The following is a 17,778-nucleotide window of genomic DNA, read 5'->3' as shown; positions in this document are numbered from 1 at the left end:
GGAAAAATTTCAAAATCCAAAGCGTTATTTCCAAATTTGAAATTGGTGAGGTTAGAGAAAAAATGTAAATCAAAATTACAAAAAATTAAAATAATTTTTTTTTATTTTCAATTTTACCAATTCTAATTTTAAAACTTCAATTTCATGCGGCTAAACATTATTAGAGTAATAAAATTTATGAGAGCAATCTTAAATCTCAAGAGATTAAATTATAAACAGTGCATTCTATATTTAATTATATGATTGCATTGCAAATAATACAATTCTTAAACCCTACGTTGAATCAGACATGTTATTACTTACTTATATCTCTCAGACAAAAACCTAATAATTATTCACTGTTCATTGGTCAAAGGATCAAATTCTTCCCAAATATTGTCAAATTTTAGAGCATACATCATCAACTGGGCAATCTGACCCACTTAATAGTTTATAGGATGGTGGCTTAAACCAACTTTTAAACAAATTAAAAAATCAATCGGGAAATGTTTGGAGTCACTTAAAATAGATAAGTAAGTTTTGTTTAAAAAAATTGACAATAAACATACACTCATTTTGTCTTTTAAGAATTCGAATTTCACCATCTGCTTTAAAAAATAAAAAAAATATTATTAATTCACAAAATTTATACTTTACGAGATAAAAGAGAAAAAAATACTTTGGTTATTGTCATTCAGGTGGATGGGTCCCAATTATGTTTCCACTTGCAAAAGCGAGATTAATGCATGCATAATGACATGTCCTGTTCGGCAAAGGGCATTGCTGTTCACCAAAAACTTTTGATTCAACCCATTCACACACACCAATAATTTCAATCTAGATCCATTGCATTTCGTGTCCCCACAGTCCCTTATTGGATTCAATAATTGAATTTTGCTAGGTGAAATTCGTCTTTTTCTTTTTGACTTCAATCGAAAATAATGGAGTTAGACATATTTGTATTTATAGTCGTCCAATAATTCAATACACGCAGAAAAAACATATTTTTTGATTTAGTGAAAATACTCACATATATTTTATAAATTGTACACTGCAGAAGTTAAACAGGTTTTTTTTTTTTTGTCAAGGAAAAAGAAAATATTAAGAGGAAAAAAATCACTTATCAAACTCTGTAGGATTTCATAGGGTTAAATTAAAATACATCTTACATTACATATTCTTACTACAAAAATAAAGGGGGTTAAATAGTGAAAATGGGTTTAGCGGGTGGCAATCTTTCTTCAGTTTTTTTAAAAGTTAAGGCGTTTTTAATTCAGTTTCTTAGGAATAATTTCACATTTTCAGAAGACGGAAAATAAAAAATTTACACAAATTTATTTGGTTGCAATTTTTTCAAAAAATTTATTTATATATATATATATATATATATATATATATATATATCTGAAAACAATTTAATTAGAACTATTTTCTCAAAACAGACCAAACACATGCTTCTGATTAAAGTTAAAAAAATCACCAAAATTTTAGTAAAATTTTCCACTAACAATTTTTCCAACATAATTTCTTAAGCAACATGATGGGATGAGATGATAGATCCAGTGTGCATTCAAATCAGTATCACGCGGGCGAGTTGGCTCACCGATTCCAGAAAGAGCAACCCTTATTAGTTGGTATTACCATCCACCACCAGTTCCACACACATATATGCAAAATATCTCTATTTTTCTTCTCTTTTCATTTCTTGCCAAGTCTTTCTCCTTCAATTCTATTTCTTTCCTGAAGTTTTGTAATCGTGCTTCAGAGCTAGCATAGCAATGGACTTTGTGAGCCCAATCGTCGATATTACAGACCGATTATGTAGTTGCATCGGAAACACAACCAACTATATTCGTCATCTCCAAGATAATCTCAACTCTTTGAGATCTGAAAAGCAAAAATTGATAGAGCACAGAAACGATGTTCAGAGAGAAGTTGAAAGTTGTGAGACGCAACACATGCAACGCAAGGAACGAGTAGATAGCTGGCTTCGTAGAGTAGGAGAGCTGGAGGGGGAAGTGGACCAGATTCTCCGACAAGGTGATGAAGAGATCAACAGAAGATGTCTCAAATTCTGTCCCAGGAATTGCAGATCTAGCCATAAACTCGGGAAGAAAGTGTGTAAAAAGCTACAAGCTGTGGCTGATCTCAAGGGTGAAGGAAATTTCACCACTGTGGCTTTACCATCGTCCCCGGCACATGCCCAAGTGGCTGTACCATTGGCCCCGGCACATGCCCAACAAATTCCTGTGGACAGGACTCTCGGCTTGGATTCAACTTTTCACAAGGTCTTGGCACTCCTTAGAGATGATGATGATGATGGAATGGGAATCATCGGTATATACGGGATGGGGGGAATCGGAAAGACAACGCTTTTGAAGAAACTCAACAACGAGCTTGCAAGTGATCAGTTGAGCGGCCGAAAGTTGGATGAGGTGATATGGGTGGTGGTGTCCAAAGATCTTAGTAGCGTGGAGAGCGTGCAAGATAAAATTGGGAAGAAGCTAGGCTTTCCGGAGGACAAATGGCAAAATAAAAGCCAAGATGAGAAACAAGCCGATATCTTTGAGTTCTTGAAAATGAAGAAATTTGTGCTTCTTTTGGATGACGTATGGGGGCGGATTGATCTACTTGAAGTCGGAGTTCCACCTCCAAGCAATCAAAATAAGGCGAAGATAGCATTCACCACCCGATCTGAGGAAGTGTGCAGTCTTATGGAGGCTAAGAAGAGCATTAAAGTAGAATGCTTGGCATGGCAGGAAGGCTGGGATTTGTTTAAAGATAAGGTGGGGGAACAGATCCTCAATTCTGACCCTGAAATAGAGAAGCTCGCAAGAGTCGTTTGCAAAGAATGCGCCGGATTGCCACTGGCGCTGATTACGATTGGACGAGCCATGGCAAGCAAGAAAACTCCCCAAGAATGGAATCATGCAATAAGTGTCTTGAAGAAATCATCTACATTCAAAATTCGAGGTATGGAAGATGACGTGCTTCGTCGTTTAAAATTCAGTTATGATAGCTTATCTGATGAAACCATTCAGATTTGTTTCCTATATTGTGCTCTATATCCAGAAGATTGGGATATTGATGTTGAAGATCTCATAAACTTCTGGATAGGTGAGGGGTTTCTTGATGATGAATGTGATAACATTGATGAGGCTTTTAAGCTGGCATATGATGTTATTGGTAGGTTGAAGCTTGCATGTTTGTTGTTGGATAGCAGAGAATCCTACAAATGTGTCAACATGCATGATGTGATTCGGGACATGGCACTGTGGATAATTTCGGAGAATGGGAAGAAGAATGAGAAATATTTGGTGCAAGGAGGAAATCGTGAGCCGACCACAGCACCTCCTATTTCTAAATGGGAGAAGGCCGAACGAATATTTTTGTCGAGCAATTCAATTAAGGAATTAAGCGGAAGTACTCCTAGATGTCCCAATCTCTTGACTTTAAATCTTAGTGATAATAGTATGACGACCATTCCTGCTAGCTTCTTCCAGTTTATGCCAGCTCTCAAAGTTTTAGACCTGTCATGGAATGTAAATCTAAAGAAGTTACCAGCAAGCTTTTTTGGGTTGCTTTCTTTGCAACATCTTGACCTCTCGGGGACGGGCATAACTCAGTTGCCAACTGAGTTTAAATCATTGAAAAAATTGAAGTATTTATATCTGAATCGTATGAGTGAACTTGTTACAATCGCGCCGCAAGTCATATCAAGTCTTTCGATTCTGCAGAGGTTGGAGATACGAGATAGTGGTGTTTCATCAAAGGAAATTTGTGAAGGAAGTATCCTTTTTGGTGGTAATGAATTGTTATCGGATGAAGTGGAATGCTTGAAGGACCTACAATATTTAAGTTTGACGGTGAAAAGTAAATTGGCACTCCAAAAACTTCTGAGTAGTGAAAAGTTACGAAGTTGCACGTTTGATTTATGCATCAGAGAATACAGAGACTCAAGTGCATTGCAATTGTCTTCTCTACAGAAGAACTTAAAGAGACTAGAAAAGCTTCAAATTGTAGAATGTGATGATTTAGAGTTGGAGTTGTCAATGAGGTGGGAGGAAGGAGAGAGAGGCGCAGTACCTCCTCACAGATACAATAATAATAATCCGTGGGATCATAGAATAATAGATGCAGCAGGAAGCAGGAGCTTCCAAAACCTTCGGGAAGTCACTATCAGGCGATGCAAAGTTTTGAAGGATCTAACATGGCTAATCAGCGCGCCAAACCTTCAACAATTATCCATTTATCGTTGTGATGCAATGGAAAAAGTAATAAAAGATGCGGAGAATTGCAGTAGTAGTGATGATATTGCAGGTAGGGAAGGAAGTTTGAGTGTATTTTCAAGGCTACAAAGATTGACTCTGTGGTGCTTACCAGAGTTAAAGAGCGTCTATAATCATCCACTGCCCTTCCCCTCTCTGATTGAAGTTATTGTGGCTGATTGTCCGAAGCTTAAAAAACTTCCATTTGACTCCAATAGCGGCAAAGGAACTCTACGATCAATTGAATGTAATAGAGAGTGGTGGAATAAGTTAGAATGGGAGAATGAAGAAACTCAATCTGTTTTCTCTCCACTTTTCAAAGAACCGTAGTTTTAATTTTGAGGAAGATCGAAGACGTTGCCTTATCTCACAGGTACGTAAAAATCTCTCTATGGTCAATTGCTTCTTATTGTTCCCCCTTTTCCCGTTGATGAAAATAGTTACAATTATAATGTTAACAATAATGATAGATATAATATCTACTGTTACTAGTATATTACTAGATACTTTATATATATATTTCCAAATACATTAATAATAATTTCTATTGACATTTTTTTTTAACTTTAATATTTATATAAAATAATATACTTAATAAATAGTGGTTTCCTAATCAAATTAAATTACATAGTTTCGCTTCTTCTTTTTCTTACACGAATTCAACAATAAACAAGTTTTTTCAACTAAACATGTCAACAACAGTTGCATAATTTTTACTTAAATTAAACAACACTGTTTCTTGCTTTGATATTATTCTTAAAACTTTTCTCTTTTGATTTTTATCTGAGACACACCTTTTATTTTATTTTTTATTAGCAACCAAACAATTAAACATAGCGACTAAGCATAGCATAGTTAGTTAATTAGTCCTGACTTGCAAGCTTAAGGGTGTGTTTTGTTTAATAACAATTTTGCTTTTTATTTTTTTGTAGTCTCCTTCAGAAAGCAGATATCGAAGCTGAAGTGGAAAGCAAAAATGTCATTTATTTTTTCATTTTGTACTTGCAAAAATGTCTTCTTAGTTTTAGCTTTTTTAGATCATTTTTATCACCGTTGTTGTAATGTATGGTCCAAATAAAGCTTTGTGTTGGAACATGTTTATATTTCTCTTGTGTATTAGGTACCTGTTGATGTAGCTAATAGCACTCTCTCGATCACATAATTATATTATTTCTTTGTTCCTCACATTTTTCACTGCTAATGAATATAGAAGTTCGTGAACAAACACCAATAATAATTTTCACTGCTAATGAATATTGAAGTTCATGAACAGACACAATATATTTGTGTACCAAACACACTTATTTTCTTTTGGGAAAACCCAAAGATCAAAAACAGAAAGGACCAGCAAAAGTCTGCCATTTTGTTAACAATAGATTGGGCACTTTCCCTTTGGATTAGTCCAATGAATAGAGGCCCAATAAATGAGAAAAGGCCAGTCCAGCCAGTCCAATTTTTTTATTAGTAGTAAAATACTTACTCATTATGGTCTTTTTAGGCACTCAAACCATTAAACTTTTATTTAGGAGTAGGAGGCGGCACCGTTTGAGGTTTATACCCTGATTTCTTAATACATAATATTTTCATTTTTAAAAAATTAGATAAATAAATTGGAACCCTTTAAAATCAAAGAAAAAAAATCGGATTTAATAGCACTTCTCTCACCAAAAAATAGTAATAATAAAAAAGAAAAGGACAATGTTATTATTGGATGGAAACTCACGTTTGTGTAGCAAATGTAAATTGGGTTGCCTTTCCATTTTCAAGCAAAATTTTCTTTTCCTTGCCTATGTTATTTTCATCATGCATCACATTTTATGTTATTTCATTGCTTATTTAATAATTATATTACCTCACTTATGAAATATAATGTAATGTATTACATTAGCAAATATAACAAGCAGAAAATTAAAATAAAGTAAAACTATTGGTGGAATGTGAAAGTAAAATAAAGTGAATTAAAGTGAAAAAAAATTATGTTTCCAACATTAATTTGGTTAGTATTAAAATTTTGCAAGAAAATTATATAAAATTACTATTTTATGGTTTGAAAAGCATATAACTTATCATAAAAGAAAGAACAATATTATAAGTTCACAAAACTTTCTCAAGAAATCAAAATTTTCTAGTATTTTTTGAAAAGAAAATATTGTGGAAAAAATAGGTAGTTACGAAAAATAATTTTTCTCAAAATTTTCTTTTTTTTTTTTCTGCTAAGCAGACTCTTAAAATATTTTTTTAAAAAATTATTTTCTTTCTTTTCTTCTGTTTCTATCGACAAAGATTCATGTGAGGAAAAAAAAAAAAACCAACAACAACAGAGGGAGTAATATTATGCCACGTGGCACCTACCATCTTTTACTCGTGCTCACAAGGTGATCGAATCAGTAACCAACTACATACCGTATATAGCCCACAGATTATAGCCATACATTTCCGGCCCAATTTAACGAAACACCTCAGTACATCCGAACGGGCAACTTTTGTAATTATAGGCAACTACGAACCCCTTTTCGGGGACCGGATTACTATCTTCGGACCGCCGGTTACAAAAATTCGCGAACCCTAGCTTTACCCTTTTCGTCATATTTGCCCCCTTTTTTTTCAATCTCTCTCTTCTCTAGCTCGATTCGATCTCGATTTATTCTCTCAATCATCAAATCGACATCAGATTTTTTTGTTTCTCTCCCTCCTCTTTCGATTGATCCCTCTTTTGTCCGTAGCCGTTCTGTGTCTCGAATTCTAGGGTTAGGGTTTCCAGATTCATCGATCCTCATCAGATCTCGTCGATCTGTTATCTCTTTTTGTATATCAATTTATTTTTTGGATTTAGATTTTGTTTTTATCTCAATTTTTTTCTTATTTTACAAAACAAAACTAAACAATTGTAAATATAGGATTTGTGAATTTTGGGTTCGTTAGTTTTCCTTTGTTCTTTAGATCTGTTAATTTTTTGGTCGTTTTATCGGAAATAGCTGTTTTTATTACTGGGTATCCTGTTAATTTGGGAGTTTGGTTGATTAATTAGGGATCTAGGGTTAGAACCACGATAAAAATTGGGGGTTTTTCGTTTTCTTCAATTGAGTTGGGTAAACATCAAATTTCATCGGGATCTGCTGTTTCATTCGGCGAAAGCTTTATTTTGAGGTATAAAACTGCCCTATCAGATAATTTTGGAAAACAGTGAACTTTTTATTTTATTATTTTTTTAATAGATTTTTTTTTTTCGTAATACAAATGCTAATTTCCTGATTGGATATTAATGGAGCAATTTATTTTCAATTATTCAGCTTATTTTTGGGGCAAGCTGATTTGGGCACACCCTTTTATAATAAACAAATGGAGCGCTTTTTATGTACTAAAGGAAGTGTGTGCTCTTCCCTAATAAATATAAGAAGTGCTCCATTCCTATAAAATAGGGATGCCCAATGTACTATGACAATAGTATTTGAGTTTTCTAAAAGGTATATATATACATGTCATATTTATTTGTCTTTAAATTAATTTTAATAAATGACCATAACATATAAATTTTTTAAAAGGTACGTGAATGTCATGCATATGAATAGACTTTGTAATTTATTGTTGTATGTGAGCACCTTCTTTACTGTGTCTGTGAGAACGTAAATCTGGGTCTCAACGACTTGTTGGCTGTGAAGTTGTGCACCTGTATCATATAGCGTAATCATTTTCATGCATGAGTCACATGACAACCAAGATTAGTGAAGAATGATTTTGTGCTACAATTTTGTTTTTGTCTTTTCCATGATTTTTTTTTTTCTTTTTAAAGTATACCTGCAATATGGTTTACTCTGTTTTGTTACCCAAAGGATAGATTTTATGATTTGTTCTGGTGTTCTATAATGTGGTTGATTACCATATGAAGCAATAATAATATGATGGCCTAATTGCTTCAGAGTCTTCTCCATTGAGACTGAAAATTATATTAAAGTTCTCTGTCATTGATTGTTGATTTTTTTTAATGGTGCAGGGGAATGGTAGTATAATACATTGGTGTAAAGTATGGTTTTGACTGATGTTTGGGTGATGGCCATCACATGCCCCCTCTATAACATGTCTGTCAGTTCAACAATTGATTTGCAATATCATGCTCTAATTTAGCTTATATATGGATTTTCATACCTGTAAAATAAGTCAAACAAAGAATGAGGTTATTATTATACGTTTTAAATTTTAAGGTGGCGACATTTACTTAGATGACAGGATATTCTGAGTTTGGGGATAGGTAACACGTTTGCCTTAATATAGTAGTCTCTAGCAGAAAAGATTAGTGTAATCTGCTGACATGGATTAGTGTGTTGCTATACAGAATTTCAGATATATCAAATGCAAGCGAACTTGCTGCATTTATCATAATCTGTTCTGTCTAGTTTCCTTTACATGCGAGAAGGCATTAAGTGTTTGTTTTTGGTTCTTCTGTTTACCTCTTTGTGTGTGTATTATTCAGATGCCTGCTTGCACTTTTTTTTTTTTTTTTGGTACTACTTACTGCCAGTTAATACCCTAAATTTTTTGCATGTTTGAGTTCTTCTCTAAATCATTTTCTTCTTTTTCGTGTAGTTAAGCATGGTGCAGAAACGACCTTTTGTTGACGAGGAGTTATACGAGGTTTCATCTAAGCAACCAAGAAAACTCGAATGCAGTAACCAGTTAGTTTCGTCTCTTGAATTTCTTCCTTCTGAAGATGCAGTCCAGAAACCTTACACTTCAGATGGGAATGAGCTTAGATGTAAGTATCATCTTCTGATGAATACTTTGGATATGGTTATGGTTTTAAGCTTTTCTAAGCTGCCCTTGTTGGATATGTTATAAATTTGGAGCATAGTCACAGTGGATGCTCCCACCAGTGAATTTGTGCTACAGTTTGGGTATTCTTGTCCAAGATTTTACCTGATTGAAATGATGTTAATTATCTGACCTCTAATTTGTAGTGAGCTGACTTGTGAATTACAATAGTTGCACCCTTCTGAAAGATTGTGGATAATTAATTTTTAGGAGTAAACCTATTAAATTACTAAGTCATAGTTTAAGGTTTTTTCAAGGATTGAGCAACCGAAATGGTGTCTGTTTGAGATTGCCTTTACTTAATAGAAGTTCAGTGTCTGTGAATTTATGTAGTTCCTTTGAGTTATTCTTCATATTTTCCGACTTTTGAAGGCTGAAAAACTGACTGAGTATTTGAATGAATACCTCGATCATGAAAAATCTTTTTACTTAAACTGCACGGCTTTTGTTTCACACAATTTCATGGAGACAACAGCTAGCAGAATATTTTGGATTATATTTTTAAATTAACTTATTAGCTGACTGCTTCGAGATGCCTGATAGGTGATGGTCTGGGCAATTTCACAAAATGTAAAACCAGAGGTGATGAGAAGCTTACAAGTGGCATCATTACTGAACTCCCTTTATGCACCGAGAAGGAGATTGAAAGTAGTGCTCCTGGTTGCATTTCCCACTCTTCCTGGGCCACCAGCGGTACTAGTGAAGAAGATGCTAGGTCAGAGGCACCATCTCAGTTATTGTTCTTCCCAGAATATTGTGATCCTGACCGTCCAATAAGGAAATTTGTTCATGCTGAGGAGATATATTCTTCTCTTTTAGATTATCCTCCTAGAAAATTAGTTCCTATTGGACCAGATTTCCAAGCTGGTGTTCCAGAATGGAGACCACAGGGTATCAAGAACGCTTCCAATTGTTCAGGTACATCTGAACCATCAACTATTTTTCCTCAAGTTTCAGAATCAGACCTCATTGATAGTAACGAAGATGAGAATAAGTTTACTGGTATTTGTGTCATTCCAATCCCTAAACTGGACCCATATGCATATGATGGAGATAAAGTTGAAGATAGTAGTAGGGCTGAATGCTGCTGTCAAGATATGGGGTCTGTCAGATGTGTCAGACAACACATCATGGAAGCAAGGGAAAAACTCAGGAGAACCCTTGGGCAGCAGAGGTTTGAGGAGCTGGGATTTGCTGACATGGGAGAGGTAGTGGCTGGGAGATGGAGTGTAGAGGAAGAACATTTATTTCATGACGTTGTATTTTCAAATCCCACATCATTGGGTAAGAACTTCTGGAGCCATCTGTCAATGGCCTTCCCTTTCCGGACCAAAAAGGACATAGTTAGCTATTACTTTAATGTCTTCATGCTACGAAAGCGGGCTGAGCAGAACAGATGTGATCCAATGAACATTGACAGTGATAATGATGAGTGGCAGGGTAGTGATGATTCTGGTGATGATGAAGACGGGACGTTTGAGGAAGATGACGATTCTGGGATTGAATCCCCAGTATATCATGATGATCCTGGTCACAATGAGATTGAAGAAGGTGATTCTCACGAGGGCTTTGTGCATGCTACTTGTGGTAATTATGAACATGTGGATATTGGTACTGATAAGGGCATCTCTGAAATGTCAGAAACATGCCATAAGAAGTTTTGTGCTTCTGATTTTACACATCAGCTCCATGGTAAAATCCTCTGGGATGAAATGGGAAATCGTGATGTCCGAGATGATTTATGCAATTCTGATGTAGGGGTTGCACCGCAAGTGACCAAAGTAAAGGTTAACAATAATAAACCATGGCCTGGCATTTTTAGTGGTATGAGTGGTGGGGGCGTCCATGAGTGTGTTTTGGAGCATTACGATTCTAGAGTATGGGATGTTGGATATTTGACCCACCGAAGAAATGAAGTTGATTTTTTATCCACTGGCAGCATGATTGAGGAGGTATTTGGAGTTGGAGCTTGGAATTGCAAGGCTAGAGATGGCAAGAGTCTGAGCTAGTCATTTTATATTAGCATCCAATGCGGTCCAGGAAGCAGTGCCAGGGAAAAATGGCTTTTGCTGCCCAGGTGGAACCAACCATGGATTTTGCTCACGTTAGAGAGTAGTAGGGAAGTCCCTTTACTTTGTACATTCGAAAAAGTTAGTTGGAAGTTTTTCCTTTTACTGTAAGATAGTTCTGATGATGATGGTTTACAGGTCTTGAGTTGTCCCATGACGATGTCTTCTGATTGTGCAACTCTTTCCTCCCTTATGGTAACCGCCACAATAGTCTCTCTTTATTGGGGATCTTATCTGCAGGGAGGAGATTATTTATAAATATATAGAATTGCTGATTCGAAGGTCTAGGCATTGTATTATGCAATTTGAACTCTCTTTTTTTTTATCCCCTATTGTGGATCTTCATTATAGAAATCTTCTAATTCTTTTGTTTAACCAATGTATAAAGTCTGTCCTATATTCAGAACATTGTACTAGTGACACATCCGGTTAAGGATTGGCAGAACATGTGTATGTGTTTGTACCTGGCAAAACAGAGGGAGGTGCTTCAGTTGCACTTATAATGCAGTAGTGTGGAGATAAAAAAAAACTATTGCGCAGCAAATTTAGAGCATTTAATATGCACTCATGGATGTTTGTTTGATTATATATACCTTGATCTTGTAGGTTGGGCGGCCTATAATATTGTCAAACATATGATTCCAGATGAGAAATGGGCATAAAAACTCTTTTAGTGCAATTGAGTTCTTTACTATCTACTAACAGTTCCGTCTGCACAAGAAGGGTAGAACTGTTGTTATCTGAATCGGTCATCAAATTGGGCTTTTCTTTTCAAAGAATGTATTTTACTTTCAGCCCACTTATGTTTAGATCACCAATAAATGTGACTTTGTTAAGATGCCAAAATTGCAGTGTCAGAAAAATAAACCTGTGTGTCAAGCAAAGCCCTATATTGTTATCAAAATTTGACGTTACTAAGTACATTTTTGCTTATTTGTCATTTTATTTTTATTCTCTTATATTGCGTTTAAAGGCACCAGCACCAAATCAACGTATTAAAATTTGTTCAGACTTATTAAAAAAATAGACAAGTAATCGAGATAATTTGGTACACACGCAATGATCTCTTAAATCTAGAATAAATAAAAGTCTATGACGAGGGCGCAAACTCAATGAAAATACTTATGTGGAATGTCACTGCACCAGTCATGAGTCATGACAAAGTGTGAAATCATAGATGTTATTAGAAAATGGCTCTGATTTGGGCAGTCAAAAAGTATAATCTCCACTAAAGAGGTTTTATACCTTTTAATCTGCAGAAACAGTAGTCCACTACGGAATATGTTCTTGAATATATATATATTTATATGCTTTCTATCATTTTCATTTAGAATGCAAGAACCCACTGAAGGCTAGCACTTCATGTTCATGGTCTCCATTAAAGATATGCTTTTGTTATTAAAATGATTCATATACCTGTTTATACAACCTGTATACTTTTCAGGTGAAAATAAATTGCAGTCCGTTTAGCCACTCCCTCCAACCAATATAATTTGCTGCTCTCAAAGTCAATTATAAGATAATCCAGGAACATCTGACTCTAAAGCTTAGTGCTAATAAACACAAGGACATAGAGGTTTAAGAAGGGATTTTATTTATTTATTTATTTTTGGGTGGCGTTGTAAAAATTGTAGTCAACAATCATGTTTTTGACTATAAATTTTGTGTAAAATAAAATCAATTATTAGGTTTGTTTCCAATATTATTCACCACACTTCCCATGGACGAAACTTGTCACATCACTATAGAATGAGAGAATCAAGTTAGGGGTTTTCAGTGTAGGGGGTGGTTTAAGACTAGCAATCCCGATTGAAGAATCTTAAGAAATTGGGTCCCTAATGAGCTTAAATACAATAAGAAATATACATATATGTTGACTTTATGATGTGGAAATATACATATGTAAAGAAAAATTAAGAATATAGTATATACATATATGGTTCGGCACTATGGCCTACATCTATGGATCAAGAGCTACTTAAACTATATTTCTCTTATTGCTTGTATTTCTTAATGTGTTTATATTGTATTGATACATAATATATAGAAAATAAAATTGACAAAAGAAATAAATCAAGGAGAAAAGAAGGGAAATAAAAAGAATGAATCAAGAAGTAAATCAAAAAAGAAAGAAAAGAAGTCGAATATAATATATATGTAAAAAATGAATAAATCAAGTGAGAAAGAAAGAAATCGAATATAATATATAAAATATATATTTTAATAATATATATTTAATTTGTGTTTTCTCCAATGTCATTAACGAACGGACCTTGGTGTTTTTTAGTCTGTTACTGGAATAAAAGCCATTGATATATGTCTTATTTGATTCTTACACACAACCCACATGGCTTCAAACTAAGCAATTGGCCTCTCTTGCTTGGCCAACTAAAACGCAACTAATTCCAAATAATTTTAGAGGGTGTGTGTGCTCTCAAAAAAACAACCCCACACCCCACCCCACCCATCCAAAAGAGAAGGTAAGAAATGGGTCCCACATAACAGTTTTTTTCATTGTCCATTACAATTTTCTTTTCTGGATCTCATTGGCTTCTTTTTTTTCTTTCGAGTATTCCCAAAGTATTGCTGGTGAGAATTTGCTCACCATCACATACACCATTATTATGCATATAAAGGAACACATGCTCTTTTATAATTAGGCTATATATACAACAAAGTGGACCATCTGTAATTGCTTCATCATCTAAGGGACTGTTTGGATGTACTCTTGAATTGGATAATTCCCTTCACCTTTTGCATTACATTTTAATACAAATATTAATCCATCTTGAATAGAATACTTGAGCAATTAGTAGCAATCCCTAAAAAATAGCACTTAAAATCATTACTTTTTTCTTTCCAAGGAAAATCTTTAAACGACCGTGCAAGTAGAAATATGAAGCCCTTTTTTTTTTTTTTTTTTTTTTTTTTTTTTTTTCAATTGATGGTGAATTTTTACATTGAAATGATATGTAAATTGTGAATGGGACAATTCAAATCTATGGAAGCTCTACACATGCCTTGTATGTGTAGACATCTATAATGTACTCAGTACTCATATATGTATGTTGTGCATATATATATATATATATATGACAGCAAGATAAGTCAGATGGTTAGTTACTTCACAACATAAAGATTAAAGACACACAAGAAAAAAAGAGTAAAATGCCACCAGAGTTTCATTCACATGCCTTTGTAGTAAGCTCAGTTGAGTAAAATACATAATAAATGTGAATGAACTGAGCTTACTACAAAGGCATGTGAATGAAACTCTTGTGGCATTTTACTCTTTTTTTCTTGTGTGTCTTTAATCTTTATGTTGTGAAGTAACTAACCATCTGACTTATCTTGCTGTCAGATGCAGTTGAGCGGGAACATTATTACATTAAAACCACCAAGACATATGTTCATGATCTGATTAAAGCTTCATATATATATATATATATATGCTTATAATAAATGCAACTTTATAAAATTCAAAATATTTAATCACTGATTGGTGTCTATTAGACCCCAACACCAATTGAATAGCGACACGCAAACTTTTGACAGATTAGTGAGCGTTTTAAGAGAAGGAAGCCACGAGCTAATATATATATATATATATATATATACACACACATTTAAATTAAATCCATTAATGTAGTGCACTTATAGATCTTGCTTTGACTTGGGGTAAAAGAGTGTTTATAAGAGCAACTTTAAAGCATAAGGACTTTTACAATATCAAATTATCAATTGATTATAGTTGAGTGGATTCTCTCTCTCTCATTTATGAAATGATGAAAACAATTCAATCAATCTGTAGGGGGATCCAATAGACAAATACTCCTAACTCTTAAATAAATGTCCAACACAATAGTAACTTTTTGAAGCATATATACATGTACACACATATACATATAAAAATACAAGGGCAAATTGAGTAAAATCTCTCTCTACTTTTAATTTTTGATACAATACCCTCAGGGGCGGAGCCAATTAAGGCCCAGAGGGAGCACGACGCCCTGACTTTGCGCCCCTGAATACCCTCTAAAAAATTTGACCTAAAACTCCCTGAATGATCCAATAATTGCAACAGGCCCCCAAACTGAATACAAATATTTGTAGGTCAAAATTTTTTATTTTTTTTTGTAGGGGGTATTGTGCCAAAAATTAAAAGTGAAGGGGGTTTTATGTAATTTGTCCTTAATACAAATTACATGGACAAATTGAGTTAAGTGTCTCTCCACTTTCAATTTTCGATGCAATACCCTTAGGGCGGAGCTAATTAAGGCCCAGAGGGGGCACAACGCCCTAGCCTTGAGCCCCTGAATACCCTCTAAAAAATTTGACCTAAAACTCTCTGAGCTATCCAATGATTGCAACAGGCCCCCAACTTGAATACAAATATTTGTAGGTCAAATCTTTTTATTTATTTAATTTTTTTTTTAGGGAGTATTGTGCCAAAAATTAAAAGTGAAGGGGGTTTTATGTAATTTGTCCTTAATACAAATTACATCATTTAAAAGGTTATTAGACTGAGTCAACCAAAAACACTCTTTGGTGATGAGTGAAAAGGGAATGGAGGGGTATAAAATAAAAGTTGAGATGATTAGTATAAATGGGTGGTGGATAGAGCTAGTGGAAGGGCTCATCTGTCTATGCCCAATAAGAGAGTAGAGTAGCCACTCTTGGTGGTTCTGTCTGTGTGCATTGGTTAGGTGATGGATAGTGATGAAGCTTGAGCAAGCATAAAGCCAAAGTAAGGCATCTTATCTTTAGCTAGTCTTAATAATGTTAATTTTGCAGGATCTGGAGATCATGAAGAGGAGTGGCCAAATCTTTACTTGGAAGATGTCTACTTGTCAATTTGGGCACATATCCCTTTTCGAAAGTCTATACACTTCACTCACAAGTGAAGTTTCTGTTGGCAGTGGATTTGGATTGGATATGCCACATTATATGTACTAATTTGTACATATATATAAGCATTTAACTTTGTCTTTGTATATTTATGTAACAATTTTTTATATATTCTCAACAATAGAGGATTTCTACAACTACTAGTCTTTTTATTATTATTATTATTATTATTATTGGTAAGAAACTCACACATTTTTTATCCTCAAATCCTTTATCATTTCTTTGGGAGGTAAAGGAAATATCATTATGTTACCGCCTTTTGTATTTTAATTATCAGTTTTCTTTTGTGAATCAAAATCTTCTTTTTTTTCAAAATATAAATTATGAGTCACACGTTTAAATCAACAACACAACGATTTTAAATCGACAATGCAACAATTATCTAAAATTATTAATTCTCGATTTAATGGTCTTGTAACTTGATTAGATTATGTTGCCTGAATGTTGCATCTACCGTATAAAATAGTACAAGCACACTTACCCGGTCCAAGTAATTTTTTGATTCACTACTAGATAACGGCTCATGCAATATAGTAAAAGCACCCTTACCGGCTACATATATATGTATATATAGTATATACTCACATAATGTGTATGCACATGTCGTGTTAATACGGAAGAATATTAGTAGCTAGTATGTTATAAAGTAAAATATATTCTTTAGTTTCCTCCTAATCACTTTGTATATATGTGCCACTACTTTCTCTTCCACTTGATAAACAACAAAAGGAAAAATCTATATCAACAACTCACAGCTATACATTGTACTAATTGAAGTGCCGGCAAAAAAGGGCACAGCATTATATATATATATATAAAAGAAATAAATGAAGCCAAAGTAGTGAATGATTTAATAATTGTTGCTAATAAGACATTAGCGTTACGGTTAGTGCAATGTAAGCCAGCTCCATCATCAACATAGGCCGGCTTTGTTACTCGGTTAGTGGATGCTGCCCTATCTATGACTGGGTTATGGTGAACATGTACTAACATCCAAATCCCATTTCTAATTAACCACCCCAAAACACACACAACTTGTACTAATTAAGTATTAATTAAAATAGAGCTTGGGATTAGTGATTACTAAAATAAAAAAAAAAAACTAAATATTTTACTTGTAAGTAATTGGGATATTTGGAACTTTTCTTCAACTAAATTTTCAAAACACCGTACAAAGTACCCCTTTATACACAAGTTGAGTTTAGTTTGAACTTTCAAATGCATGCGTATCCCCGAAGAATTATTTGCATTCAAGGGATATCAAACTTTAGGCTGAGGCACCAAGCACAAATGATTTACCTCTTATGCGAATTTTTGTTTATACCCAATATTTCTTTCCTAATTATTGTAGTGAATAATCACACATTGAAACACCAAATATATGATGGTTACCATTTCTTCAACTCATATGCTGTCAATCATTATTTGCAACATTAATCCAAATGACCAAATTACCCTTTTACACAATTGCATAGGAGACTATAAGAAAGTGAGAACTATGAAGTGAAGTGGAGTGAGACGGCATACTTTGGTTGTAAGCTGGAGTAATTTGCATAGAAGGTTACTTGAGGTGGAGCTTTCTGGGCTTTTAATAATTTATGCATTAATACAATATATATATATATATATATATACGTTTTTGTGTGTCTAAAGAGATGGAGAGACTAACGGCCAAGAGTGGAACCTTTGCATTTGGTGGTGTGGGGTTTCTTAATAGCAAGACAAAGGAAAGAATAGTTAAAGGGAGC

The 17,778-nt window shown here is 34.2% G+C and overlaps 2 protein-coding genes across 4 annotated transcripts; both read left to right on the top strand.

Annotated features, from left to right (window-relative positions):
* Positions 1 to 1,474: 1,474 nt before the first annotated feature.
* On the top strand, positions 1,475 to 5,432 carry LOC132282420 (probable disease resistance protein At5g63020). Its single transcript, XM_059784095.1, has 2 exons — positions 1,475 to 4,620; positions 5,180 to 5,432. The coding sequence occupies exon 1, from the start codon at positions 1,758 to 1,760 to the stop codon at positions 4,575 to 4,577; it is 2,820 nt and encodes a 939-aa protein (XP_059640078.1). The 5' UTR covers positions 1,475 to 1,757; the 3' UTR covers positions 4,578 to 4,620; positions 5,180 to 5,432.
* A 1,272-nt stretch (positions 5,433 to 6,704) lies between these two features.
* On the top strand, positions 6,705 to 11,680 carry LOC132282278 (uncharacterized). 3 transcript variants are annotated; one of them, XM_059783889.1, is made up of 4 exons: positions 6,705 to 7,394; positions 8,239 to 8,323; positions 8,829 to 8,997; positions 9,597 to 11,680. In XM_059783889.1, exons 3-4 carry the CDS (start codon positions 8,835 to 8,837, stop codon positions 11,060 to 11,062), a joined length of 1,629 nt encoding a protein of 542 aa, XP_059639872.1. In that variant the 5' UTR covers positions 6,705 to 7,394; positions 8,239 to 8,323; positions 8,829 to 8,834; the 3' UTR covers positions 11,063 to 11,680. The 3 variants fall into 3 exon arrangements, with proteins under 3 accessions (XP_059639872.1, XP_059639873.1, XP_059639871.1); XM_059783890.1 differs by lacking the exon at positions 8,239 to 8,323 and adding an exon at positions 7,538 to 7,711; XM_059783888.1 differs by lacking the exon at positions 8,239 to 8,323 and having other exon boundaries at positions 6,706 to 7,394.
* Positions 11,681 to 17,778: the final 6,098 nt, after the last annotated feature.

Source organism: Cornus florida, unplaced genomic scaffold (assembly GCF_030987335.1).
Source record: "Cornus florida cultivar Cherokee Brave unplaced genomic scaffold, ASM3098733v1 CherokeeBrave_3.0.0_Hap2_Chr11, whole genome shotgun sequence".
NCBI lineage: Eukaryota > Viridiplantae > Streptophyta > Magnoliopsida > Cornales > Cornaceae > Cornus > Cornus florida.
The sequence above is the reverse complement of the archived record's forward strand: the minus strand, read 5'-3'. Positions and strand labels throughout refer to the sequence as shown.